The sequence below is a fragment of the Narcine bancroftii genome, chromosome 1 (assembly GCF_036971445.1).
Source record: "Narcine bancroftii isolate sNarBan1 chromosome 1, sNarBan1.hap1, whole genome shotgun sequence".
Taxonomy (NCBI): Eukaryota; Metazoa; Chordata; class Chondrichthyes; order Torpediniformes; family Narcinidae; genus Narcine; species Narcine bancroftii.
Genome location: NC_091469.1, coordinates 44,596,910 through 44,623,601, shown reverse-complemented (window position 1 = coordinate 44,623,601; position 26,692 = coordinate 44,596,910). Strand labels below are relative to the sequence as shown.

The following is a 26,692-nucleotide window of genomic DNA, read 5'->3' as shown; positions in this document are numbered from 1 at the left end:
TGAATTCATCTGTTTTTATTAGCCAGTCAGCATATTTTACTGTATTCATTCTCAATTGTGTCAAAATACACAACTCAAAATGAAATTTCATGCACAAATCCAACATCAACAGTACAGCCATTGCTGAAGTAATCAGCTTTTTTACAAAAAAAAAATCACAGAAAAATAGTGCAACTTGCACATCGAGTTTTTAAAGTTCAACCTTTAGATGTCAAATTTGTTTTGAGTTCTATGACAGCAAGTTTAGTTGCAAATCTACCATATTCCCACTTCTCTACTTGGTTGTAAAGTTCTGAATAAATGGTAATGGCTTTTTTAGTTTATAGGATGGGCTTTTTCTTAATCGTTCTCCTTTAACATTGACAATAAATGGTAGGAGAGGTGGCTTCTCAACTGTTAAGCCAGTTCCAGTAGGAAAGTAGGCTCGAAGGTGAACTTTATCCTCTGAATGAGCAGTCACTGCAATCCAGCCTGCAAAATCAAAATAAACACAAAAGGTTAGCCAATTATTTCTCAAAGCATTAGACCTTTATATGCTCTATATAAATGATCTCAACATTCAACTATTTCAGTTCATCTATTCATATTTGGAAATTATTGGTAGGAGATAGAGGTCTTGAATACAATATTCCTATTTCTCCAATACCATTATTTCCATCACCTCTCCATATCTCAATTGAAAACTAATCAATTGATTCATAAGGAATACAGCTTGGAAACATGCCTTTTGGCCCTATTTGCCCATGCGAGTCAAGTTCTCTACTTAAGCTAGTCCCATATCCCTCTAAACCTTTCCCATCCATGCATCTTAAACACTGCAATTGTATTTGCTTCTTCCTACCACTTCCTCTGGCAGCTCGTTCCATATACTGTACTCATAACCATCAATTTGAAAAATTGTCACTCAGGTCACCTTTAAATCTCTTGCCTTAAATCTATGGTCCCCAGTTTTGGACACCTTCACCCTCAGGAAATAAGACGAGGATAAATTTGCACAGCACTGCCACACTTCCTCTTCCCCAACAAAAATTACATGCCTTCGAAATTAGCTTCCTCCAATTTATTACCAAAACCTGTTAATAGTAAAAGTGGAAATGAAATGCATGGAATAAGAAATATAAAAAAAAAAAACAGAAAATGCTGAAGGTACTCAGTAGACTAGGTATCTCACATTAATAACACTAACCAGCTCAAATTCTATAACGATTCATACTACATGATGCCTAATATCAAGTGTTGAAACAAAACACAACTGCATCTGGACCCATATAAAGGTTTGTATTACAGGATACTATTTAGCAAAGATCTATATCTGACATTGAACAATATAATGCTTTCCCAAATATTGGGAACTGCTTTATAGATAAATAGTTAACTATTTATAGCAGACATCTCAAATAATTGTAATGCTTCTGTGGATCCAAATACACACTCCTTGCTATTATTTGTGGGTCACCTGATACCAGGGACTCTTGTTAGTGTAGATTCCTTTCTGGTTAAGCGAGCAGAGTCTAGAAGTGCACATAGAATAGATGTTAGAATTAAAACTACTTGAGGAAGAAAGGTAGGATCTTCCATTTTAATTATATTAAAGGCACAGTAATTCTAAAAACACTGGAAAAAAATTAACTAATTTCTAATGCTACACAAGATCATGGATTTAAAAGACCAGAGTACATATATGATTGAGCAAGACTATCCAAAGAATAGCTTGCACCCAGATGTTCTATTTTGGCCTAATGGATTTGATTGAGGGAGCATTCATCTGGAATCTTGACAATGTCACTGGGCAGCAGCTCTTTGCGGTCATTTTACAGAAGGACAGTGCTGATTTTGGAGTCTGGCTCACAGGTAGGGAAATTATTTAGCAATTCATGCTGCAGAATGGAAATGCCCAGATTATTTAATTTATAGTAGCTGAATTTAAAGGCAACTTTATTTGCAGTGATGCAATTTTTAGGCAGTTAATCAGGAAAGACTGTAGGCGCTGGGATTGTAGTGCAATACACGAAAGAGCCAGAGGAACTCAGCAAGTCCACAGTAATAATATGTATTATATGGTTATTAGGAAGTATATTTGATTTAGATTAGATTTCAGATTTATTCTCAGAGTACATACATGACATCACATACAATCCTGAGATTCTTTTTTTTCCTGTGGATGAGGCGTAATTACCACTTTTTGCAGTGCACACAAGTAAACAAAGAAATGTAAACAAACTGACTGTGCAATACAGACAGAGAGAAAAAAAATCAATAAAGTGAAAAAAGAGTTCTTAAATAAATCCCCGATTGAGTTTTTTGCTGAGGAAGATGTTCCTAAACTTGGTGGTGCAAGTTTTGTGGCACTTATTCCTCTTTTCTGATGGTAGCAGAAGAAAGCGGGATGAGGTCCTACAAGCTGAATAAGAAACAAATTAAGGAGTAAGTTCTCAAAAGTGCCACAAGCTAGCCAGAGTAGATATAGGATAACTAGAAAGAATGTGGCTTGAACAGTGGTGCAGGAGGGAGGGCTTCAGATTCTTGGGGCTTTGGAACCATTTCTGGGGCAGATGGGACCAGTACAAATCAGATGGCTTACATCTAGACAGGGCCGGGAACAATGGAGATTGTTTGCTAGTGCTGTTGGGGAGGGTTTAAACTAATGGGACAGGGGATGGGAACCTATAAAGAAAGAATGAGGAAGGTGGTACAAAGACCAAAGCTAGAGCTAAGAAAGAGAAAAAGAAAAACAGAGGGCAGGTGAGTCAAAAGCAAAGGATGCAGAAGTCACTAGATTCTAAAAGGTCAATGAGCATAAAGGCACTTTATCTGAATGCCCGCAAAATTAGAAACAAGGTTATTGAACTTGAGGTGCAAATCAGTACCCAGGCATATGATTTAGTGGCTATCACAGAAACACGGTTGCAAGGTGGGCATGATTAGGATTTAATTATTCAAGGGTATCAGGTAATACAAAAAGGTAGGAAGGCAAAGAAGGCGCTCTTAATTAAGGATGAGATCAAGGAATAGTGAGAGACAATATAAGATCCAAGGAGCAGAATGTAGAGTCCATCTGGGCAGATTAAGAATAGAAAAAGAGGGGAAACCAAAAAATCACTGGTGGGAGTTGTCTATTGCCCACCAAATAACAATAGCACAGTGACACAGGCAATTAACCGAGAGATAACTGAGGCATGTAAGAACGGAACAGCAGTTGTTGCGGAGGACTTTAACTTCCACGTAGATTGTGAAAATCAAGTTGGTCAAAGTAATCTGGAGGACGAGTTCATAGAATGCATTCGTAATAGCTTTCTTGAGCAGCATGTTAAAGAACAATCAAGGGAGAATACTATTTTAGATCTAGTATTTGTGCAATGAGATAGGTAAAATTAATGATCTGGTAGTTAGTGTAGCCAAATTTGCAGATGATATTAAATTGAATGGAAAAGCAAATTGTACAGAGAATGTGGAGAAGCCTCAGAAGGATATAGTTGAGTTAGGTGAGTGGCCAAATATCTGGCAGATGGAGTACAATGTTAGTAAATGTGAGGTCATCCAAATGTGAGGAAAAATAAAAAGCAGATGATTATTTAAATGGTGAAAGACTGCAGCTTGCTGTAGTGCAAAAGGACTTGAGAGTGCTTGTGCTCTAATTGCAAAAAGTTGAGTTGCAGGTACAACAGGTTATTAAGGCAGCAAATGAATTTGGCCTTCATCACTAGAGGGATTGAGTTCAAGAGCAGGGAGGTCATGATGCAACCGTACAAGGTACTGGTGAGGTTGCACCTGGAGTACTGTGTGCAGTTCTGGTCTCCATACTTGAGGAAGGATAGACTGGCCTTGGAGGCAGTCCAGAGGAGGTTCACCAAGATGAACCTAAAGATGAGGGGGTTGACCTACGAGGAGAAACTAAATTGCCTGGGTTAATACTCACTTGAATTTAGAAGAATGAGAGGAGATCTTATAGAAACATAAAATTATGAAAGGGATAGATAAGATAGAGACAGGAAAATTGCTTTCACTGGTAGGTGAGACCAGAATTAGGGGACACAACCTCAAGATTCAGAGGAGTAGATTTAGAAAAGAGATGAAAAAATGTTTTTTCCCCAGAGAGTGAAGCTGGGGAATTCTCTACCCAGAGAAGCAGTTAAAGCTACTTCATTAAACATATTTAAGGTTCAGTTAGATAGATTTTTACATAAGAAACAAATTCGGGGATATGGAAAAAGTCTAGTAGATGGAGTTGAGTCAATGATCAGATCAGCCATGATCTCATTGAATGGCGGTGCAGGCTCGATGGGCCGACAGCTAGTCCTATTTCTAATGCTCTTATGTCCTAGAAGAGCGTGTTCTGGGTGGTGTGGATCCTTGATTGCTACATTGCAGGAGCAACTGGCAAAGCTTATCTATGTTAATTTGTAGAATCTAATTTGTACCTGCTGAAGAAAACTTAATGTCAGCAACAGCCTCATGGATTCCAATTCCATCCAATTCAAGATCCTGAGATTCCAGAGAAGGGAATTTTTTCATTCTTTCCTCACCACCAATAGGAACCTAGTAGAAATGTATACAGTGCAAGTACATTTAGACACCATTCATCAAAATCCATAGAATTTTCCAGAGTACTCCCAATTTTTACAATCCAGTTATACCTGTTGAATCTATCAAGATCAACAGCAAACATTTGGAAGTTGGAGGTACTCAGTGGGTCAGGGAAGCGGAGTGGGGAGGCGGTGGGGGGGGGGGGAGTGGAGTGGGGGGGAGTGGAGGGAAATGACGTTTCCCTTGGCCATGGTTTCTAGATCCAGGAATTGTACTTTCAAAATATCATCCATGCAGCAGAGATCAGAATAATTCTTCAGAATTCTCTTTCCCAGACAGTTGTAGGAACTTAGTTGGTGTGTATATTCAAGAAAGCAATCCAAAGATTTTTAGATTAGGAGAATCAAGGGAAACCAGGTTAATACAAGGAAGTGGCATAGAGGAAAAGATCAGTGATTGGGCAGTCACAAGACCCTGAGTGGTCTCCTCCAACCTATCTGTTTTTCAATCTTTTACCTCAGCATCACTTAATTCTGATAATCTAGCACACATGGGACTTTGGTGGTACCAGATTAGTAAATTTTCCAGAAAATAGGATGTTATTCCGACCAATTTTCCAACACCAGTCATCATACAAGTGCTCCAGTGAACCAGATGCAGGAAAAGGACCCTGAACAGTTAAAAGAGAATGCAAAAACCAGGGTTGCAATGAGTTAGTTGGAAGCGAATGCAGAAAATGTCACTTGGTCAGCTCAATGTGAAACCATCAAGAATTCTGAAATTGGAAGATAATTTGAAAATACAACAATGGTATATAGAAATGAATAAATGTATTCCATTAGAAAAAAATAACATATAGTTTAAGAAATAATATTGAAATATTCGAACAAGTATGGGAGCCTTACATTAAATACAATAGCGAAAACCTACCGGGGACAAACATTACCTAAGTTGATGGAAGGAGAAGGAAAGAAAAGAATGGACTCTGTAGAATTTCTGGTGTATTTTTGTTGAATGACAACATTGTCTGACTGAATTAATGCAACCTAGATTGTATACCTAAAATGGATGAGGGGGGGGTGGGGGGGTGGCTTGGGAGGAGGGAGGGGGGGGGAGAAAAAGTCACTGTAAATGTGTGAAAAAGAAAAAGTGTATATCATGGCTATTGTGATTTATGGTGTGAAAAATAAAAAATTAAAAAAAAAAGAATTCTGAATGGTCAAATAGTGAATATTAGTTTAACTGCATTAGCTCCATACCCCTCATTTTCACTAATATTTCACTAATAGTCCATTGATGTTTTTTTCTTGACAACCTAACCTCCTCAGCCTTCTGGGTCAAGAGATTTTCCAAAATGATCCTGAATGGCCAACTTCTGTTGAGATTTTCAACCTTGGATCTATACCAGTATAGTATCAGAATGCAGCTGTGGAATTATAATCTCAAAAGGAATCAAAGCCATTATGGAAGATAAAAATAGTGGAGAAATGGGGTAAGTGGGTGAGAGGGCGAAGGAGGAGGGAATTATTTCAGGTGTCACAATTCAGGAACAACAAAATAATTTACCCTGGGATTCAAATGTAATTGAATCACAACAGATCCAAATTAGAACAATACTTCTAAAAAAAAAACAAGCATATTCTTTGAGAGGTGTTTCCACTCCTTTTGTCTGAATAGTCAATTTCATTATGGTTCACAACAGTTACAAAATGAATAAAATTTTGATAGAACACAAGTTAGTAGTCAATACAGTAAAATCCCTGGCATCCAGCACCTTTGGGGATTGTAAGATGGTAGATAAGTATATTTTCCGGATGCATAAGAATTATGCTTACAATTCCTACCTAATATGCCTACATTAAGAATAAACAATTTAAAAGACAGAAATACAATACTCTACTTAAACTGAACAAACGTCACTTGCGTGAATATATAAATCTTAAAAGCATTTTACTTTATTTTCAGTTACATTCGTTAAAAACATTTAACTATCGTTGCAGGATCCTCCCCCTCCAAAAGCTGACCGAAAGACGAACAATAACATAAATAATTAACCCACCCTCCCCCAAGTTTACAAATAAAGCCTCTGACTGGTGTGACTCTTACCTAAGCAGGGATGAGGAGACACTGAGATTCACACCAATGACAAGCAGCATCAACCAGTTCTTCATCCCAGGCAACGCAATTGTATTCAAAGTTGCTACAAGCAAAGTACAATCAAGGCACTCCGCAGGCTGATTATTTGGTCCCATTTACACCAAAATTAATTCAAAGAACATTTACAATTTTAAACATGTATTTTTTTAACCTATTATTTTATTTTCCTTGATTTTTTTTGCCAGTTGCTTGAGACTGTCGTTTGCTTGAATTCCGGATAACAGGAATTTTACTCTATTTATTTCTGTCTGTGTATTTTGATTGTTTCAGTTGTTCACCTGTTACTGCATCTCATCCTCAACACAATTTATATATCAGATGAATCGGCAAATTACATGATATTTGGCCAATTAGTTATCCAAAACCAACATGATAAATTATCAATTTAAATTTTGACTGCACTCCTTACAACATTTTCCTCTTTCTGAAAGAGAAATATGACCTACCCCAAGTAGTGTTTTTCCAGCATGTCTTTGGTAGATTGAATCTGCTTTTTCAAGGCTCGTAATGTGGACTGGAATCTTGTTGGAAGCAACAACTGAAAACCAAGCTGACTCTTTGCCCTGGAAGGAGGTAATAAAAATATCTTTAAACAATATAGTTAAAAAAATGAAAATCCGAAACAAAAAAAATGGAATGCTAGGAGCATCAAGCAAATCTTAACGTATCTATTCAAAGAAGTCTGTATCCTTTTTCTATTTTATACTTTGCAGACCTGATCTAAAGCACAGATATTAAGAACTTAAATTTTACAACTTCAGTTTTCTCTCTGGTAGATTGTACTGGCAACACATTGAGGTATATTCTAGTGAGGGATTAATCCTTAGCTAGGAGACCATGACTCATTTCTTTAATTCCTCCCACCTGTTTCCCATGTCATTCAATCTACTTAGTCAAGATGGTTTATCAGGCTTATCTTTCTGAGCACATACATCGAACTGATACCCTGGAGCAGTATTTGGACTCTTGGAGATCTTGTTTACAAGGCAATAAACCAAAGTATTCTCTTGGGGGGGGGGTGTAACATCTACCATAGTACTCCTTGGAAATTGATCAGTTATTTCTGATGCCTTGGTCAAAATGTAGCCACACAAATCAACATTATTCCAAGAGATTTGTTTGTGGAAGCTTGCTTATGTGCAAATTGGCTGTCACATTTCCTACATTTCCACTGACTATACAATCTTTCATCAGTGGTAAATAAAAAAAATGTAGAAAACTAGAAGAGACCATTTTTTCAAGCCTGCTAGGATATGCAGAATCTAATTATATTAGATTTAGATTAGATTCAACTTTATTGTCATTGTGCCAAATATAAAGCCAATGAAATGCAATTGGCATCTAACCAGAAGTACAAAGAATAGTAACTGAATAAAAACAAGTGCTTCAGCAAACAAATAAGTATAAAAATATTGACTGTACAATATGAATACAATACTGCTCAGCGCTTTGATGGAAGGTTCAGCAGGGTCACAGCCTCAGGGAAAAGCTCTTCCTGAGCCTGCTGGTTCCATCCGGAGCAGAGACTCCTGTAGCTCCTATCAGATGGAAGGAGAGTAAAGAGCCCATTGCTAGGATGAGATGCACCTTGATAATGCTTTTCACCCTGCCCAGGCAGTGTTTCTGATAGTTGCTCTCTATGGTAGGCAATTGGGTGCTGATAATCGGCTGGAGTGCTTTACAGTCTGAAACAGGACAGTTGCCATGCTATCCTGAGATGCCAATAGTTGAGTATGCTCTCAGTGGTACAGTGGTAAAAAATCCATCAGTATCCTGGGACAGAGGTGAGCTTTCTTGATGCTCCAGGAAATCAAGGCGCTGTTACGCCTTTTTCATCAGGATGGAGGAGCTCAGGGGCCAAGTGAAATCATCAGAAATGTAGACACCAAGGAATTTGAAACTTTATACCCATTCCACTACAACTCCACTGATGTAGTTAGGCGCATGAGTGTGGCCTCTAGCATGCCTGAAGTTCCCCAATGATCTCCTTGGTCTTCTGGGTGTGAAGGGCTAGGTTATTATCAGCACACCGCGTGGCCAGGTGTAGGTCATCTCATCATCTCCTCTAATCAAGCCAACCACTGTGGAGTCATCTGCGAACTTGATTATGGAGTTAGAACCATGTATAGGAATGCCTTTGTAGGAGAAAAGGGAGTACAGAAGAGGGCTCAGCTTACAGCCCTGAGCCATACCGGTGCTCAAGGTGAGAATGGAGGAGAAGAGGTTGTCTAACTTACCAGATTTGGGTATGTTAGTCAGAAAGTTCAAGGTCCAGTTGCAGAGGGATGAGCTGGTACCAAGCTGGTGAAGCTTGATCAGCTTGGAGGGAATCACAGTATTGCATGCCAAACTAAAATCAATGAACAGCATTCTGACATAAGAGTTGGGGCTGTCCATATGGGTCAGGGCAGAGTGAAGTGTCATGGAGATAGCATCCTCAGTTGACCTGTTGGTGCAATAGGCAAATTGATGGGAGTCCAGGGTGGTGGGCAAACAGGATTTCAAATGTGATAGAACCAAATTATGGATGATCTTAATTCTGCTCTCTCTACATACAAATTCATAACTTTTTAATCTAGAAATCTATTTCCATCTTAATTATATTCTGCAAACTGGACTCCAAATCTATATTAAAACCAAAAGAATCTTAATAAAGAAGCACATAATTTACTATTAAAACCTAACCATGGCGAAACACCTCACAAACTCTACCTAACGTCTCTCACAAATAGTCAAATATGCCTGCCAATCTGTGCATAAAGTTCATGCACTGAACATTATGTAGGACTAGATAATAAATCATACAAGAAAACAAATAAAACAAATGAAGTGAAAGCAGAAGAGTTGAAAAGAATGTTATAGGAGAGATAGAGCATCAGTGCAAGACTAATTCCAACATGAATCAAAAGATGAGATAGGTTAATGATTGAACTCAAATTTCTCAGTTCCTCAAATTTAAAAATTGTTCTATGTTAATCAAAGTATTAATCTACATGATTAAAAAATTATTTAAAACACGTGCCGATCAAAGTACAAAACCATATGGATCCTGAAACCTACTGTATTTTTATGCATATAATGTGTGCATTAAATGCATATTTTAAAAACCAGGCACCCCCTGCATGCTATATGAGAATATTTTTACATGTTGAAAGAATGCACACAATAGTGGGCATGGGAGTCGAACCAGCAATTTATCGCAAGCGTGAGAATAGCAGCATTGAATGCCATGGTATTCTTATAAACAGGACATTCTGGCTAGGACACTGCACCATGGCCCAGACCCATCCCTGAGGGAGATTAACATATCAAATGTTTCTGACAACATTAGAATTAAAATCCTGCTCAACTCTGAAGCCTGTCTTCAATCTATTTTATTGTTGATGTGGTGCAGCACACCTCTTCTTTGGCTTGACTTCGCGGACGAAGATTTATGGAGGGGGTAAATGTCCACGTCAGCTGCAGGCTCGTTTGTGGCTGACAAGTCCGATGCGGGACAAGCAGACACGGTTGCAGCGGCTGCAGGGGAAAATTGGTTGGTTGGGGTTGGGTGTTGGGTTTTTCCTCCTTTGCCTTTTGTCAGTGAGGCACATCTATATAATGGACAATTGACACCTCTGGGGAGGTTGATTGGGTGTTAACTGTGGCAGGTACTGATATATGCTTTAGGTGTTCGGATGCAGATAATGCGCCAGCAGACACGGCTGTGGGAGTGCAGCTGGGACATTCAGGTGGCTGCGGAGAAGACACCTTCATGTCAGCTGAACGTGCTGGCTGAAGGAGAGCCGCGTACGAGTGAACGCCGGCTCCTGTGGACTGTGGCCGTAGTCCCACTGCTGCTTTCAGGTGTAATGGGGAAATTCTCTGATCTGGAGAATATACCTACAGGAAGAGGGTTAGTTAAGTGCTCCTCCTGGCCAGGTTCTCCACTTTCAGATGGCCACCTGACAGCCGCAATGGGGTAGAATAGGCAACTTTACAGTCGGGTATTCTGGCCACCTGTAAGTGGCTTTTGTCTTGTATCCTATTTAAATGTAAATAGCTTTTGCCAGTCAGAATTTAGAATACTGTACCCATGTGGTATATGCATGTGCGCGTTGTCCAAAAATATTTTTACAATTTATGATTTCTGTTCATTATATGCATGTGCGCTTTACATACATGTGCCCATATGAGTGAAAATATAGTACTTAATAATCAATTAAATTTCTTTCTGTTAAAGTTTGTGAAGTGCTGTGGATAATTATCCCTTTAAAAAGGCATTTATCAACTTTAGCTATTGTTTTATTGAGATTTCCAAATTGTTTACCTTCAGAAAGTCAATACGACCAAGGGCACCCAGAAAGAGCCCCATTCCTGGCTGCAATACATATGTTCTAGGAATGATACCGGATGATGGCATCACAACCTTTAACTCTTGACTTGTAAGTAGATTCAAAATCTGTAAAAATAAAGTGGTTAAAAGAATTTAGAACAGTTTTACCTCTAAGGCAGATGTTCAGCAGATGATCCAATTATTTATTTCTGCATTTGTAATCTGTTGTGCGCAGAATCTTACTCTGCAAAAACCCATACAATATTTAAGAAATAACTGGTTTGGAAATAATTTCAGAAATAATTCATTGATTTGAAGTCTTCGGGAAATGCTGATAGCAAAATAAATGTAATTTTTCCCATGTTAGCATTTTATAAACAAAAAAGTTAAAACAGTCTTCATATTTAGTTGAACATGAAGAGCATCCTTAATGTGCATTAACAAGCAATCCTGGAATATGGCACAAGAAATAAACATAATGGAACAAATATGAACACTGGAAGCAAACAAACATTTGTGCATGTACAGCTTCTGAGGACAAATTCAGAACAAGATAAAATGCAGGCTTTAAAACGATCTGCTTTGCTATTTGACAAGGCTGATCTTGGGCATTACGATAGGTCTATTTTCTTTCCCTATCCCATTTCCACCAATTTCTCCATTTGGGAAAAGAATAAATTGACCTAGATTTTGAATATGTCCAGCAACTGAATACATAACAGGCTTCCTGTATAGAGAATTCCAAAGATTTATAACTTGCAGAAGCACTTTAAAAAAAAATCCCAATCTCAGACCTAAATGGAACTTTCTGCCTCTGCTTTGGAGAATGAAAAGCTGTCTTGTTAACATCTGTGTATTTTATGTAAAGGTTATGAACAAGCTCATCCTTGCATCCAGCTATGTCTTTTTTCCTCCTTCACATGACAAATAATTTCTCTAATAAAAAGAATCATCCAATTTATTTGCAACAGTACTAACATGGCAAGAAAGGATTTGTTATTGATCTTGAGAAGCTGTGCCATCTCTTTTCCTTTAGTCTATCTCAAGGAAATAATAGTTGCTGTTAGGATTAAGTATTCAATTTATTTTCTATATCAATGTAATGGATCAACATAATTACATTTTTTTTTAAAATGTTGGGCAGAAAATAAGGTTAGCACTTTTGTAAAACAATGAAACAGTTTTTGCAATTCAATCTTCAATTCATAGTTCTACTTACACAGTCCTGCTTTATGATTCCAGGGGTATCATAAAACCAATGAGCATCTTTTAGTTCATTATACGTGAACTCCACCAAGTCTTGGGAGTTTGAGACATTTATTTGATTACCATCTTCAGGTTCCGGACTCAGGGCAAATTCATCTGGATTCCATTCAATTATCCCTTTGTTACATTGTTTACTCATTTGAGTATTACAAAATGTTCTGCCAACTCTACCTGCAAAAATAGTGAATGGTGGACAGCAAATCAGGCAATGTCTGCAGATATAGCAATATAAAAGAAAGCTAAGTGGGCTGACCACAAATTGCCTAAAGAACTGTAAACCAATGTCAGATTGTAATCTGTCCCTCATAATTAGATGGAAATATTAAAAAGACAAAAATATGCGAGCAGTTAAAGGCAAAATGGGAGGCAACCCCAAAGATGAATATAAAAAAGAAAGCAGGTTCAAATTCTGCAGATCAAATTAGAGGCTAAATCATTTCAAAAAGTGTTAATTTCTCACAGAATGAAAACAAAGAACCTACAAAGAACATATAGGCAAAGGCATTTGAAAGAAACCATGAAGAATAAACTCTAGCACAGGTAGAATGGTCTCCATGATTTCACCGGAATAAAATTTTTAAGTAAAGATTGGCTTTAAACAATTGCAATTCTCCTCCGTCACAAACAATAGTGAAAAAAGAAAACCAAAACTATTGTTGAGGTTCAACAAATCATAAACCTTGCACTGTAAAAAATAACCACATCAGTGAAGCACCTTAAGCCATATCTATCATGATTCAGAAAAGATAAGAAAATGTCCACCTAATACTATTATATGGTGTATGCTGCTATTCAATTTGCTCACTAATTTGAGGGCCATTTAGAATATAAAACAATACAGCACAGGAACACTCAGCCACAGATCTGCATTGAACATTATGCCCAATTTAAACTAAAAATTTGCTGCTTGTACATGATTTGCATCCCTCCATTCCCTGAATATACACATGTCTAGCTAGAAGACTCTTAAATGCTGCTATTGTATCTGCTTTCACCACTACTTATGGCAGCCCATTCCAGCCCTAATCTTGTCGCCCTAATCTGTTTTGCTTTACAATCACTAACATATCACAAATCAATAGAAATTTCAACTTCAGTGGATTACTACAATAAAAGAAAAGCTCAAGATATTCTATTGCACATCAAAAATTATATCCATCGAATTCCTCTACTATGCTGGATAAATTGTTCTTCATCCAAATTTCACTGCAAGGCAAATTTAATCTCATTTATACTGACCTGTATTGTATTCACAGTTCTGAATGAAAGACAATTTTTAAAGGCAAGCTATGAATTATGAAATACCTATCAAACAAAATAATTAATAAATCCAATGGTCTGTATGAAATTTCTTCACCTGTATAGCACCATGCCAAACCTTCAACTGTTTAAAAGTGTTCCAAGTCAGAGCATGTGAGAAAGCTTTCCTCAAACACAACTTGCGGTGAAGGTCAAGAGAACAAAATACCTTGCCAACCTAATTGCCAATAGCTCCCATAACCCTAGAGTCCTCTTTAGCTCTATAAACTCAGTTGTAGGCCCTCCACCCACTACAAATCTGGACATATCCCCCACAAAATGTGAAGAATTTTAAAAATTCTTCATCGACAAAGTTAAGAACATCAGAAAAACATCCCTCCACCACTAACTGAACTGCAGCTCTCTCCACACAAGCTGGATGGCTTCAGTTCCATCACACTACCCACCCTCAGAAAGATTGTGCTTTCCATGAAACCTCAACCTGCCCCCTTGATACTATCCAATGATGTCTTTGATATCATGGGTCTGAGCATCCTCTCCATCAACAACTCCCTAGCCACTGGCTCTGTCCCATCTTGCTTCAAACATGCAGTGGTTCAGACCCTCCTGAAAAAAAACTAACTTTGACCCCACTATCTCCAAAAATTACAGACCTTTTTCAAAACTTCCTTTCCTCTCCAAAGTCTTTGAAAAAGTAATACTTAACCAACTATCTCCCAATCTTCACCAAAATAAAATAACAGAAAAGTTTCAGTCAGGATACAAAGCCCACCTCAGGATGGAGTCAGCCTTATTGAGGGTATACAACGACCTATTTCTCACCATGGACTCGGGTGGTGCCACTGTTCTAATGCTCCAAGACATCAGCGCAGTGTTCGACACTGTTGATCACGCTATTCTGATAGATTGTCTCCAGCAAGAGGTCAGCATCAATGGCATGGCCCTGAGCTGGTTCAAATCTTACCTCACTGACAGGGCTTTCACAGTCAATATGGGCAATTACACATCTGCCTCAGCCACTTTTTCCTGTGGGGTTCGGCAAGGATCCATCCTTGGCCCCATTCTTTTCTTGTTGTACAAGCTCCCCTTTGGTCACGGCATCTCCTTCCACTGTTACACCAATGATACCAAGCTCTACCTCCTCCTAAAACCAGATGACCAGTCAAAAATTACCAATCTCACCAACTGTCTAGATGACATAAAATGCTGGATGGCCCACAACTTCCTCCAACTTAACGAGACAAAATCTGAGATCATCCTATTCAGCAACCCCGCCCCTCACCAAAAAGTTACATGACTCCCTAGGTAATCTATTCACTCTTATTAAACCCCATGTTAAATCCCTTGGGATGCTATTCAACCCTGTCTTCAAATTTGAGAAACAGGTCAACAATGTGGTGAAGGCCTGCTTTTTCCAGCTCCACACTATTGTTAAAATAAAACTGTGGATTTGATTCATGTCGATCAAGCTGGTTTTATTAAAAATTTGTATTCAGCAGATAATATTGTGAAATTGATTTCTTTAATTAATGTTTCTTGGGGGAAATTCAGCCAACCTATGGTAATTGCTTTAGAATCTGAAAAAGCCTTTGATAGAGTGGAATGGTTTTTTTTTGTTTAAAGTGCTGGAAAAGTTTAAATTTGGGCCACTTTTTATTGGCTGGGTTAAGGCTTTATATAAAAATCCATCAGCTAGAGTTGTGTCAAATGGACAGGTATCTTCTTTGTTTGTATTATCTAGATCGACAAGACAGGGCTGTCCTTTGTCACCAGCTTTATTTGCATTGGTTATTGAACCCTTGGTTCCGTTGATTAGACAAGACTGTAATATTAAGGGTATTAAGGTGAATGCAGATGAGTATAAAATAAATTTATTTGCAGATGATGTCTTGATAATATTTAAATGCAGCCTATGCAGTCGTTGGGGAATCTACATGCAAGACTGGAACAATATGGTGAATTAACAGGTTACAAGATTAATTGGGATAAGAGTGAAATAATATCCTTTGGCGAATGTGAACTATTCACCTTGTAAACATATTGTGAAATTTAAGTAGTCTGATTGAATTAAGTATTTAGAAATTATAATAGATGATAATTATAATATGAATTGAATTATTTACCTTTATTGTCTAAAATTAAATATGACATTGATAACATTGATAGGACGAGTAAATTGTGTGAAAATGAATATCTTTCCCCGAATACAATACCCTTTTCAGTGTATTCCTTGCAGAATTCCCCTAAAATTCTTCAAAGATTTGAATGCTTTGGTGAGGACTTTTTTTTTTTAAAATGGAGAGGGAAAATGGCAAGGGTGTCGTTGAGAAATTGACTTGGAAACATGCTTTAGGAGGATTGCAACTTACTCATTTTCAAAATTATTATGAATCGGCGCAAATGAAATTTATTAATAGAATGTTTGAAGTGGATAAACCCTTGGTTTGGGCTAAGATTGAATTGTCCCAGATTAATGAGAAGAGAATGGATTATTTTATTTATAAATGGAATTCTCATCTTTTACAGAGTTATAATTTACCAGTGTTGAAACATTTAATGGAATTATGGAGTAAGAAGAATGAAATTATAGACACTGAAGGTAAAATTCTGGCTAAAACTCCTTTGTGTCAGAATAAACTTTTTTCTTTTTCATTAAATAATCAGCTTTTGAAAATGTGGGAACAGAAAGGTATTAAGTTGGTAGAGGATCGTTATGAAGTTGGGTATTTTATTTCGTTTCAAAGAATAAAGGAGAAATACAGAATTTCTTCAAGTATCCTGTTTATTTATTATCAGGTTAGAGCCTTACTCTTAGATAATTTTGGGTGTACGTTACGGTTGCCAAGGCGGTGTAAATTTGAAAGTTTACTCACTGAAGGGGTAAGAAGGGATTTGTATCTGAGATGTATGCTCTATTATAGCATAAAATGCTTAAGCTGGATATTTATAAATCTAGGTTTAGATGGGGAAAAAAATTGTTTATATCTATTTCTCAGGAGTGGGTGACAACATGTGAGGATAGTATTACTAAATTAGTGAATGTAAGATATGGATTGGCTCATTATAATTTTATACATCAGTTATATTTAACTCCTGAGAAGTTAAGGAAATAAGTTTATTTTTTCTTATTTATGTTTTAAGTGTCATAAGCAAGTTGGTTCTTTTCTTGGATTCTACTTAGTTATGTGAGACAGTGAAACCTTTTTGGAACAGAATTAAGGAATTTTTTAGAAGGTTTATTTAAATTTATATTATATAATTTTAATTCCAAACTCAATTTAATACAAGTTTAAAATTGCTTTTTTGAAATCGGCATTAGCTGTGGCAAGAAAATGTTTGGCAATTACTTGGAAAAATGAGACTGATTTAAGTATTCAACGGTGGCATATGGAAAAGAGGTCTTGTATTCCACTGGAAAAGGTAACGTATAATTTACGTAATAATTATTCCTTTTTTGTTTAAGTTTGGAGCCCGTATATGAGATGTATGGTTTGAATTTGTAATAGTTTTTTTCCCCCACGATTGTTGGGGTTGCACCGAACCATGGAAATAGTTGATGATTGTTATGTGAGTTGATCTCCTCTTCTATCTTCTATTTTTTTTTGGGGGGGAGTTGAGAGGAGGAGGGGGGGGTCGAGAGGAGGAGGGGGGGGGTCGAGAGGAGGAGGGGGGGGTCGAGAGGAGGAGGGGGGGGGTCGAGAGGAGGAGGGGGGGGGTCGAGAGGAGGAGGGGGGGTCGAGAGGAGGAGGGGGGGGTCGAGAGGAGGAGGGGGGGGTCGAGAGGAGGAGGGGGGGGTCGAGAGGAGGAGGGGGGGGTCGAGAGGAGGAGGGGGGGGTCGAGAGGAGGAGGGGGGGGTCGAGAGGAGGAGGGGGGGGTCGAGAGGAGGAGGGGGGGGTCGAGAGGAGGAGGTCGAGAGGAGGAGGTCGAGAGGAGGAGGGGGGGGTCGAGAGGAGGAGGGGGGTCGAGAGGAGGAGGGGGGTCGAGAGGAGGAGGGGGGGGTCGAGAGGAGGAGGGGGGGGTCGAGAGGAGGAGGGGGGGGGTCGAGAGGAGGAGGGGGGGGGTCGAGAGGAGGAGGGGGGGGTCGAGAGGAGGAGGGGGGGGGTCGAGAGGAGGAGGGGGGGGTCGTTCAGAGGGGGGTCGAGAGGAGGAGGGTCGAGAGGAGGAGGGGGGGGGTCGAGAGGAGGAGGGGGGGGGTCGTTCAGAGGGGGGTCGTTCAGAGGGGGGTCGTTCAGAGGGGGGTCGTTCAGAGGGGGGTCGTTCAGAGGGGGGTCGTTCAGAGGGGGGTCGTTCAGAGGGGGGTCGTTCAGAGGGGGGTCGTTCAGAGGGGGGTCGTTCAGAGGGGGGTCGTTCAGAGGGGGGTCGTTCAGAGGGGGGTCGTTCAGAGGGGGGTCGTTCAGAGGGGGGTCGTTCAGAGGGGGGTCGTTCAGAGGGGGGTCGTTCAGAGGGGGGTCGTTCAGAGGGGGGTCGTTCAGAGGGGGGTCGTTCAGAGGGGGGTCGTTCAGAGGGGGGTCGTTCAGAGGGGGGTCGTTCAGAGGGGGGTCGTTCAGAGGGGGGTCGTTCAGAGGGGGGTCGTTCAGAGGGGGGTCGTTCAGAGGGGGGTCGTTCAGAGGGGGGTCGTTCAGAGGGGGGTCGTTCAGAGGGGGGTCGTTCAGAGGGGGGTCGTTCAGAGGGGGGTCGTTCAGAGGGGGGTCGTTCAGAGGGGGGTCGTTCAGAGGGGGGTCGTTCAGAGGGGGGTCGTTCAGAGGGGGGTCGTTCAGAGGGGGGTCGTTCAGAGGGGGGTCGTTCAGAGGGGGGTCGTTCAGAGGGGGGTCGTTCAGAGGGGGGTCGTTTAGAGGGGGTCGTTTAGAGGGGGGTTGTTTAGAGGGGGGTTGTTTAGAGGGGGGTTGTTTAGAGGGGGGTTGTTTAGAGGGGGGTTGTTTAGAGGGGGGTTGTTTAGAGGGGGGTTGTTTAGGGGGGGGTTGTGAAAATATTGTGTATCTGTTTGTATTTTGCCTCTGATTGTATGATTTATTTTGATCAATAAATAAAATTCAAAAAGAATAAAACCGTACTTCTCATTCAAGGACCTTGAAAGTGTTATTCACACCCTTACCTTTTCTCATCTGGACTACGCTAACTCTCTATACACTGGAATTAGCTAGTCCTTCCTAACCTGCCTCCAATTGGTTCAGAATGCTGCCACTATGGTCCTGATAGGTGCCAAGAAGAGGCACCATATCACTCCAATTCTGGCTTCCCTCTAGTGGCTGTCGGTGCGGCTCAGAATCGACTTCAAGCTGCTGCTATTTACATACAAGACCCTCCATGACCTTGCCCGACCCCCAAATATCTCCAATTTGCTTACACACTACTCCGCTCCTAAACAGCTCAGGTTAGCCGCAGAACACCTGGCTGATCCATGCACTAAGCATACACAAAGGGGAGACCCAGGCCTGTGGAACAGCATTCCCCTGACCATTAAACTAGCCCCTCCCTCAACTTCTTTAAATGTACCTTCTGTCGTTAGCGTTTAACGTCTGAAACCCTTTATATGTTCCTAACCTCTGACAGTGCTGCAATTAATCCGTTGTTTTGTAAATAGTTGTACTAATTAAAGTATAATACTTTGCAAACATATAAAATAGAAAGAGACATAATGAGAGAGGACCATAAGGTATTTGCATGGCAACTAAAAACAGAACAAGTATCTAGAATAATTATAGCAGCTAAGAATCAAATCGGATTGCTTATAAATCACAGGAAATAAGTGAAAAATTTGAAGAGTTTTATAAAAAATTATATCAGTCAGAATTGTTAAAAGATGACAATAGAAATTTTTTTGTCTGAAATAAATTTACCAAAATTAAATACAGAAGATCAAAGAGTATTGGCCACTCCATTTACTCAAAAGGTTAAAGAAGCATTGGGTTCATTACAAAATAATGTCTCCTAGAGAAGATGGATCCCCCCCTGAATTTTATAAAGCATTTAAATATTTATTAATGCCTCCATTTATGGAAATATTATAACAGGTGGGAGATTTACCAGAATAATTTAAGACAGCAATAATAAGTGATTCCAGAAACAGGGAAGAATCCTTTGAAACCATCATCATATAGATGTATTTCATTGTTAAATGCAGATTATAAAATAATATCTAAAATTTAAGCACAGAGAATAGCAAAATATTTATCTAAATTAATAAATATAGATCAAACTGGATTTGTTATAAAAAGAAAATTAGCAGAAAAACAAAGTTAATGTGTATAATACATTTAGCAGTTAAGAGAGGAACCTAGTGTAGTAGTTACTTTAGATGATGAAAAAGTGATTGATAGACTTGAATGGTTTTTTTTAAATTTAAAGTCTTAAGAAAATTTGGAATAGCATCTACATTTATAAATTTGGTCAGAGCTCTATATAATAAACCTAAAGGGAAAGTGGTTAACAAATGGGCAAATATCAAAATCAAATAGGCTATTTTAGCAATAGCGCCTTTGGCAGAATTAATGAGATTTGATAATAATATTAAAGGTTTTAAAATAGACAGGAAAGAACATAAGATTAGTTTATTTGCAGATGATGTTATAATGTATTTGACTGAACCAGAAAGGTCATTAAGTAAATTGTATTTAAGATTAAAAGAATATGGTGCAGTATCTGGTTACAAAAAAATTGTGATAAAATTGAAATAATGCCTATAGTAATGGCAGATTATGAGCAATGTAAAAAGGAAAGTCAGTTTAAATGGCAGAGAGAGGCAATTAAATATTTAGGTAGTAAAATCAAGAGTAATTTACATAATTTATTTAAAATGAATTATACACCAAAATAGAAGAAGATTTACGGAGATGGAAGGAACTACCTATAACATTAATAAGAAGGGTTAATTGTATAAAAATGAAAACATTTCCTAGTGTACAGTACTTATTTCAAACATTACTTGTATTTATGCTATCAAAATTTTTTCAAGAACTAAGCATGTAAGGAAATTTATTTGGAAAAGAAAAATGGCAAGCGTTGCACTAGAAAAATTAACATGAAAATTGACAGTAACTTGGAAGTCAGATACGTACTTGGAAATGAGTAGATGGCATACTGAAATAGGTAGCTGTATACCACTTGAAAAGATTACACATAATTTAAGTAATAAATTTGAAAATTTTCAAAAGATTTGGAAATCATATTTTCAAGTTGTAAGAAATAAATTGTAATCACTCAACCTGAATCTTCCAACTCCTAAAAATTAAGATGTTAGATTATATTTAATAGTTTTACTAAGTTTTTATAAAGAATATCCAGATGTTCTCTTTTTTCCTTTCTTTTCTATAGGGCTGTTAGTTGAGGGGGGAGGATGGGAGGGGAAAACATTTTTCAAAAATCACTATATATTAATTTTTAATATTTTTGAACAAGAAATCTATGTTTTAATCATATGTGAAATTAAATAAAATTTTCAAAAAGTTATACTAGTTTAGATACAAAGATAGTTTAGATACACTTGTACAAAGTGTTGGTTTGTACAACACGTTGGTCAATGCAAGTTGAAAAAATGCACTATATAAATGAAGAACTTGAACTCAAAAAAGTAAAGGCAAAGGTTCCATTATTGTCACGTAATACTACATTTAGAATACTACAATAAATTATTTAGTTTTAAATTATCATCAAAAGGTCAAATGGGACAGCAACATTGATTACCTTTTGTTAAATTCCTTTATGAAAATTACCAATGTGTAACCATGTACTATATTTATAAGTTTTATACAGTAAAATCCCCTATATCCAGAATTCAAGCAACAGGCAGCCTCAAGCACCTAGCAAAAAAATTGTGGAAAATAAATAGGTAAAAATACAAAAGTTTAAAATACAAAAGTTTAAAATTGGCACCCCCCTAGCTGTTAGTTTGCCAATCACGCAACACGCAATCTCAAGCAATCAGTAAATTCACTTCTCCGGCATCTACCAATCTCTTTAGGTGCTGGATACTGGGAATTTTACTGTATATACTAGAATTCATGGATATCACATATTCAGGGGCTTTTCAAAAAAACCCCAGAATCTAATGACCTTAAGTTAAGCCCATTGATCTACTTTGTAATCAGTTATCAAGTGGTTTTGTTCAAGTTGCTATTTGTTATGCATTTCCTGTACGTTTGTATTCTATTCCTCTAACTACCTTAAAAGATTTATTCTAATGCAGCATTACACCAGTCAAAAATCAACACATTGCATCAGTTTTTTCCTCACATGGTGCCTTGCAAAAGCATTGGGGAGTATTTGCTTGTATGTACAGCAGTCCAGATTCTCAAATGATCTCTGATATGTCTGAGCAACAGAATTGTTACCAATCAAGTAGCCATGTTTCTTCAGTTGTTGAAAATCTTTCATTTCTTTTTCATCAAGGTCATCTTCTGCTTTTGTCTTATCAGCTTTCAATCTCTGTAACCTTTGAAACATCCTATTTGGTGTGGGATTTATAATTGGAAACTTGAGGAGGTTCAACGTAGTTCCTATTAAACAAAACAAAATTAAACAACAAAGTCCAAGAAAACAAGTTATATACCTGTACCAATTTCTCGAAACATGACAATATATTTCATAACAGATTCATAATTGAAGTCACTCACAGTAGCAGCCACTGTGATCAAACATTAATTCAGTCCCATTTTTCTTTTGCCACATACAAAAGGCATTAAGGAATGTAATAAAATGATTGTTAGATTATACATGACACTGTTAAATTTGAGAACTGAAGTTTTTAAATCCAAAGGAGTTTAGGCTCTGGTGTTACGGCAACACGGTCCAATCCCCAAGCAGAGCCCCAGCCCAACCTGCTCCCCATCCCCAGGCAGAGGCCCTGCCCAACCTGCTCCCCATTCCCAGGCAGAGGCCCTCCCCAACCTGCTCCCCATCCCCAGGCAATAGTGCCATCCCGTCCTGCACACAGCACCCAGAGGCAGTGGATTCTGCAGCCCTTGCCTTCTCTTCTCTCTCCCAAACCTCTGGAAGGCAAGAGTCTCCTTCCACGGGACAGCCATCACCTCCCTCACTCATGGGCCCTCACTGCACCATCCATTCACAGGCCAGCTCCCCAGTGCCATAAAGCAGGCTCAGAATTTCCTCCACACAAACCATTGCAGCCTGAATTTCAATTAAGGTGGCCTAAAAATGTTGCAGTTACAGAAACAGAGCCGCTACTCCGGCTGCCTCAGAGGCCAATACCAGGCAACTGCCATGTCACTTGCCCCAGCCCCGCAGCCGGGTGCGCAGGCACTCCTGTACATGCACAGCCCACCTCTCTCACAGTGCGTCATTCATGCGTTATCGATCTGAACAATGATGAGAAAGGGAGCAGCGAGCATGCGATTGGACGGCCAGTCACAGGTGTAGAGACAACAGTGCTGATGAGTGAAGGGATGAAAAATGTATCAATCATTTTAAAAATGTGGAAAATCAATTTTTAAAACAAGGAAATCCGTGGAAACACGGAAAAATCACATGCCCGATTATTATAATCCAATTGTAAAGTCTAACTGGACGAAATGCCGTTCTTCAGTCTCAGTGGAAAGAACATATAGCATACACATTTACAAACAATTTACAGTATATGCAGCACATTCAAAAATAAATAAACATTGTTAAATAATACTAGAGCCTCGGAGGGATTGTATGAGTAGTTCATCAGTACTTCAGCAGTCTCACTGCCCGTGGGGAGAAGCTGTTTCTCAGCCTGGTGGAGTCAGCTCTGATACTTTTGTATCCCTTTCCCAGCAGGAGTAGCTGGAAGATGCTGCGTGTGGGGTGGTAGGGGTCCTTAATGATTTTGAGAGCCCTCTTCAGACAACAATCCCGACAGATCATATTGAAAGAAGGGAGGGAGATACCATTCATTACTTGTACCATTTTATTCTTTTACTGTATGATCTCATCCCTTTGGATCCATTCTCTGATCTTCCCTTTCGTCTTTGCCTCCATAAGACCATACAAAATAGGAGCAGAAATAGGCTGTTCAGCTCAATGAGTCTGTCCCACCATTCAATCACGAGCTGATCCATTTTCCTACTCCTTCACTGCCTGGCCTTCTCCTCATAACCTTTGATGCCCTAGCTACTCGAGAACCTATCTGGCTAAATACACCTAATTACTTGCCCTCCACCATCACTAATGTCAATGAATTCCAGATTCGCCACGCTCTGGCTAAAGAAATTCCTCTGTGCATCTCTGCTTTAAGTGACCGCTGTTCAAATCTGAAATTGTGTCCTCTTGTCCTAGACTTTCTCCATACCAAACAACCTTTCTACTTCCACACTATCTATGCCAGTGATTCTCAATCTTTTTCTTTCCACTCAAATACCACTTTAAGTAATCCTTATGCCATTGGTGCTCTGTGATTAGTAAGGGACTGTTTAAGGTGGTATGTGCGTGGTAAGGGAAGGTTGAGAATCACTGCTCTAGCCCCAATTGTTACGCAAATATTTTGCTTGAGAAAAATTGTCATTGGCTCATTTCCTTCAGAGTTATGAAACCATGCACATGTCAATTAGGTATGATTAAAACAATCTTTTCAAACTTTTTCTTTCCACTCACATACCACCTTAAGCAATCCCTTACTAATCACAGAGCATCTATGGCATAGGGAACAATCAAAGTGGAATGAGAGTAAAGAAAAAAAGTTGAGAACCACTGGTCTATGCCTTTCATCATTCAAAATGTTTCAATGAGATCTCATTCATTCTCCTAAATTCCAACAAGTACAGGCCAAGAGCCGGCAAAAGTTCCTCATATAACCCTTTTAATCCTAAAATTATCCTGGGGAACCTTCCCTGGACCCTTTCTAATGTCAGCACATCCTTTCTTAAATGAGGACTCAGTGTCCTATAGAGCCTCAACATCACATCCGTTCTTTATTCTATTCCTCTTGAAATGAATGCGACCATTGCATTTGCCTTCATAACCAGTGACTCAACCTGCAAGTTTACCTTCAGGGTATCTATCCTGCATGCATCCCGGAAATTTTTAATTTTCTCCCCAGTTAGAAAATATTGCCTATTTATTTCTTCTACCAAAGTGAATGATCGTACACTTTCTGACATTGGTTTGGTACAGACTAAAAGGGCCGAAAGTGTCTGCTTCTGTGCTCTTATGTTGTATGGTTCTATGTGCCACCTCTCTGCCCTTCCGCAGTTTCCCTGTTTCTTCAACACAACCTGCTCATCCACCCATCTTGGCATCATCTGCAAACATGGCTAAAGTCATTTATTCCAAAATGTAAATAATTGATATACCACATAAAAAGTGGTCTTAACACCAACCGCTCTGGAACATTCCTAGCAACTGGCAGACAAACAGAATATGATTTCTGTCTCTCTCTGAGATTCCTACCAATCAGCCAAGCTAGTAGGTTTTCTGACATGGGCGTGCTTATCTTGTTAAGCAGCCTCATGTGCAGCACCTTGTCAAAGGCCTTCTGATAATTCATAGACACAACATCCATTGCATCTCCTTTATCTGGCCTGCTTGTGTCTTCTTTAAAGAATTCCAATCGGTTTGCTAAGAAAGATTTTCCCTTAAGGAAATCATGCTGGCTTTGCCTATCTTATCATATACCTCCAGCTACTTCTTAACCCAGTGGTTCTCAACCGGTTTTTAAACCCCATGCACATTACACATGAAGTAATCCCTTACTGGCCATAGAACACCTATGACGCCCTTGCTAATCAACTCCCACTCGGAGAGGTCAGGCAAACTTTCTGCCCCCACCAATTTTGAATAATGGGGTGATATTTATACCCTCCACCAAGTTTTAAAATATTTCAGTTTTACAACATCATTAGCCCAAAAAAGTAACGATTTCTCTCGACAGAGATGCTGCCTGACCACCTAAATGACTTCCGCCACGTTAGTCATTCATTGAAACTCCTCAACTTACCCGGCCAGCGGGACACTGTTGCTCTTTGGATGACATCGGGGGCTTTGGATTTGCAGTAATCTGACTGGAGAAGAGTGTTGAAGAGGGTGGACTTGCCCACGTTGGTGCCACCGACGAGATAGACGTCGCCCTGGTATTTCCAGGAGCTCTGTAAACGGGAGATTAAATTCTCGATGCCGTAGCCTGTCTTAGCGCTGATGAGGTGCACCTCTCCTTTGCTCCGGGGTTCCGTCCACAGGCCGGCTTGTTTACACTTCTCTAGTACCTGGCGCCGGAGTCGCACCAGATAGCGGGGGCCGTCGGCAGGGATCAAGTCGGTTTTGTTGACCAACACCAGCACGGTATTGCGCTCACCCAACAGAGGCACGAAGCTGGGGATCAGGCCGCTGCCGGCGCTCAGGTCAAGCACGTCGATCATGTAAAGGACAAGCGCTTTGTGGCCGGCGATGCACCTCATCAGGCGCTGGTACTCGACCAGCGGCACCTCCACCTCCAGGGCCTGCTGGTGGTGGACGAGAAGGAAGCAGCGCTGGCAGACGGCGCGCCGCAGCGCCCCGGGCCCAGCCTGGACCAGCTGCTTGTACTTCTCGCTCGGCATGTAGCCGGCCAGCGAGGGGCTGGCGCAGTGCAACAGGGCGCCGCAGCCCGAGCACGGGGAGTCGCTCGGCGGCTCCAGCGGATCGGGGGTGCCGAACAACCGGTGTTCCCCACTCGGGGCCGCCGTCTTCTCCTCCTGGTACCGTTTCCGCCCTTTCTTCTTGGACGGGAGTTCGGGCACCGGGAAGCCCGGATCGGACACCACTGGCTCAAGACTCCGCGCGGGCTTCGTGGCCTCTGCTCCCCGTGTTGATTTCAGCGCCTCTAAGGCGAGCAGTTGGTGGCGCATCGCCCGGAGGGAGATGGCGGCCTGGACGCTCTCCGTCGGTTCCGCCTGGACGCTGAGCGCCGGCTGTTCGGTCACCTTCTCCTGGTCCGGATCAATCGCATACTCCACAAACACCATCTCCTCCGGCTTTCCCGGCTCCACCGACGTGTAAGCGGCCTTCTCGTCCGCCACCAGTCCCAGGCACCGCTGCCGCGGGTCCGACAGCACTCTCGCGCGCGCAGCCTGGCGCAAAAACCGAGCGACCGCCACCCGCGCCATTCGGACCCGGGAACCAAAAGCACGCGCAGCAATCGCCCCCCCCCCCCCTCCAACACACCACGAACAGCGCATGCGCTGTCCGTCGACATGGGCGCAACGAGCAGACGTCACGCAC

General features: G+C 40.2%; 1 protein-coding gene across 2 annotated transcripts; it reads right to left on the bottom strand.

Moving 5' to 3' along the window:
* On the bottom strand, window positions 1-26,692 carry noa1 (nitric oxide associated 1). 2 transcript variants are annotated; one of them, XM_069925269.1, is made up of 7 exons: window positions 25,434-26,682; window positions 21,850-22,014; window positions 12,216-12,433; window positions 10,991-11,122; window positions 7,128-7,244; window positions 4,419-4,536; window positions 1-471 (listed from the first exon to the last, which is right to left on the bottom strand). In XM_069925269.1, the coding sequence occupies exons 1-7, from the start codon at window positions 26,647-26,649 to the stop codon at window positions 275-277; spliced, it is 2,163 nt and encodes a 720-aa protein (XP_069781370.1). In that variant the 5' UTR covers window positions 26,650-26,682; the 3' UTR covers window positions 1-274. The 2 variants fall into 2 exon arrangements, 1 of the variants encoding a protein (XP_069781370.1); XR_011353763.1 differs by lacking the exon at window positions 1-471 and adding an exon at window positions 6,631-6,724 and having other exon boundaries at window positions 4,453-4,536; window positions 25,434-26,692.

Excerpts from the sequence above, each read along its gene's own strand:
- noa1 (XM_069925269.1), bottom strand. The coding sequence starts at position 26,649 with ATGCGCTGTTCGTGGTGTGTTGGAGGGGGGGGGGGGGCGATTGCTGCG. Across the intron at positions 7,245-10,990 it reads GTCGTATTGACTTTCTGAAG|GGCAAAGAGTCAGCTTGGTT; the intron begins GTAAACAATTTG and ends ACCTCCTTCCAG. Across the intron at positions 4,537-7,127 it reads CTGGAAAAACACTACTTGGG|GTTCCTATTGGTGGTGAGGA; the intron begins GTAGGTCATATT and ends CATTTCTACTAG.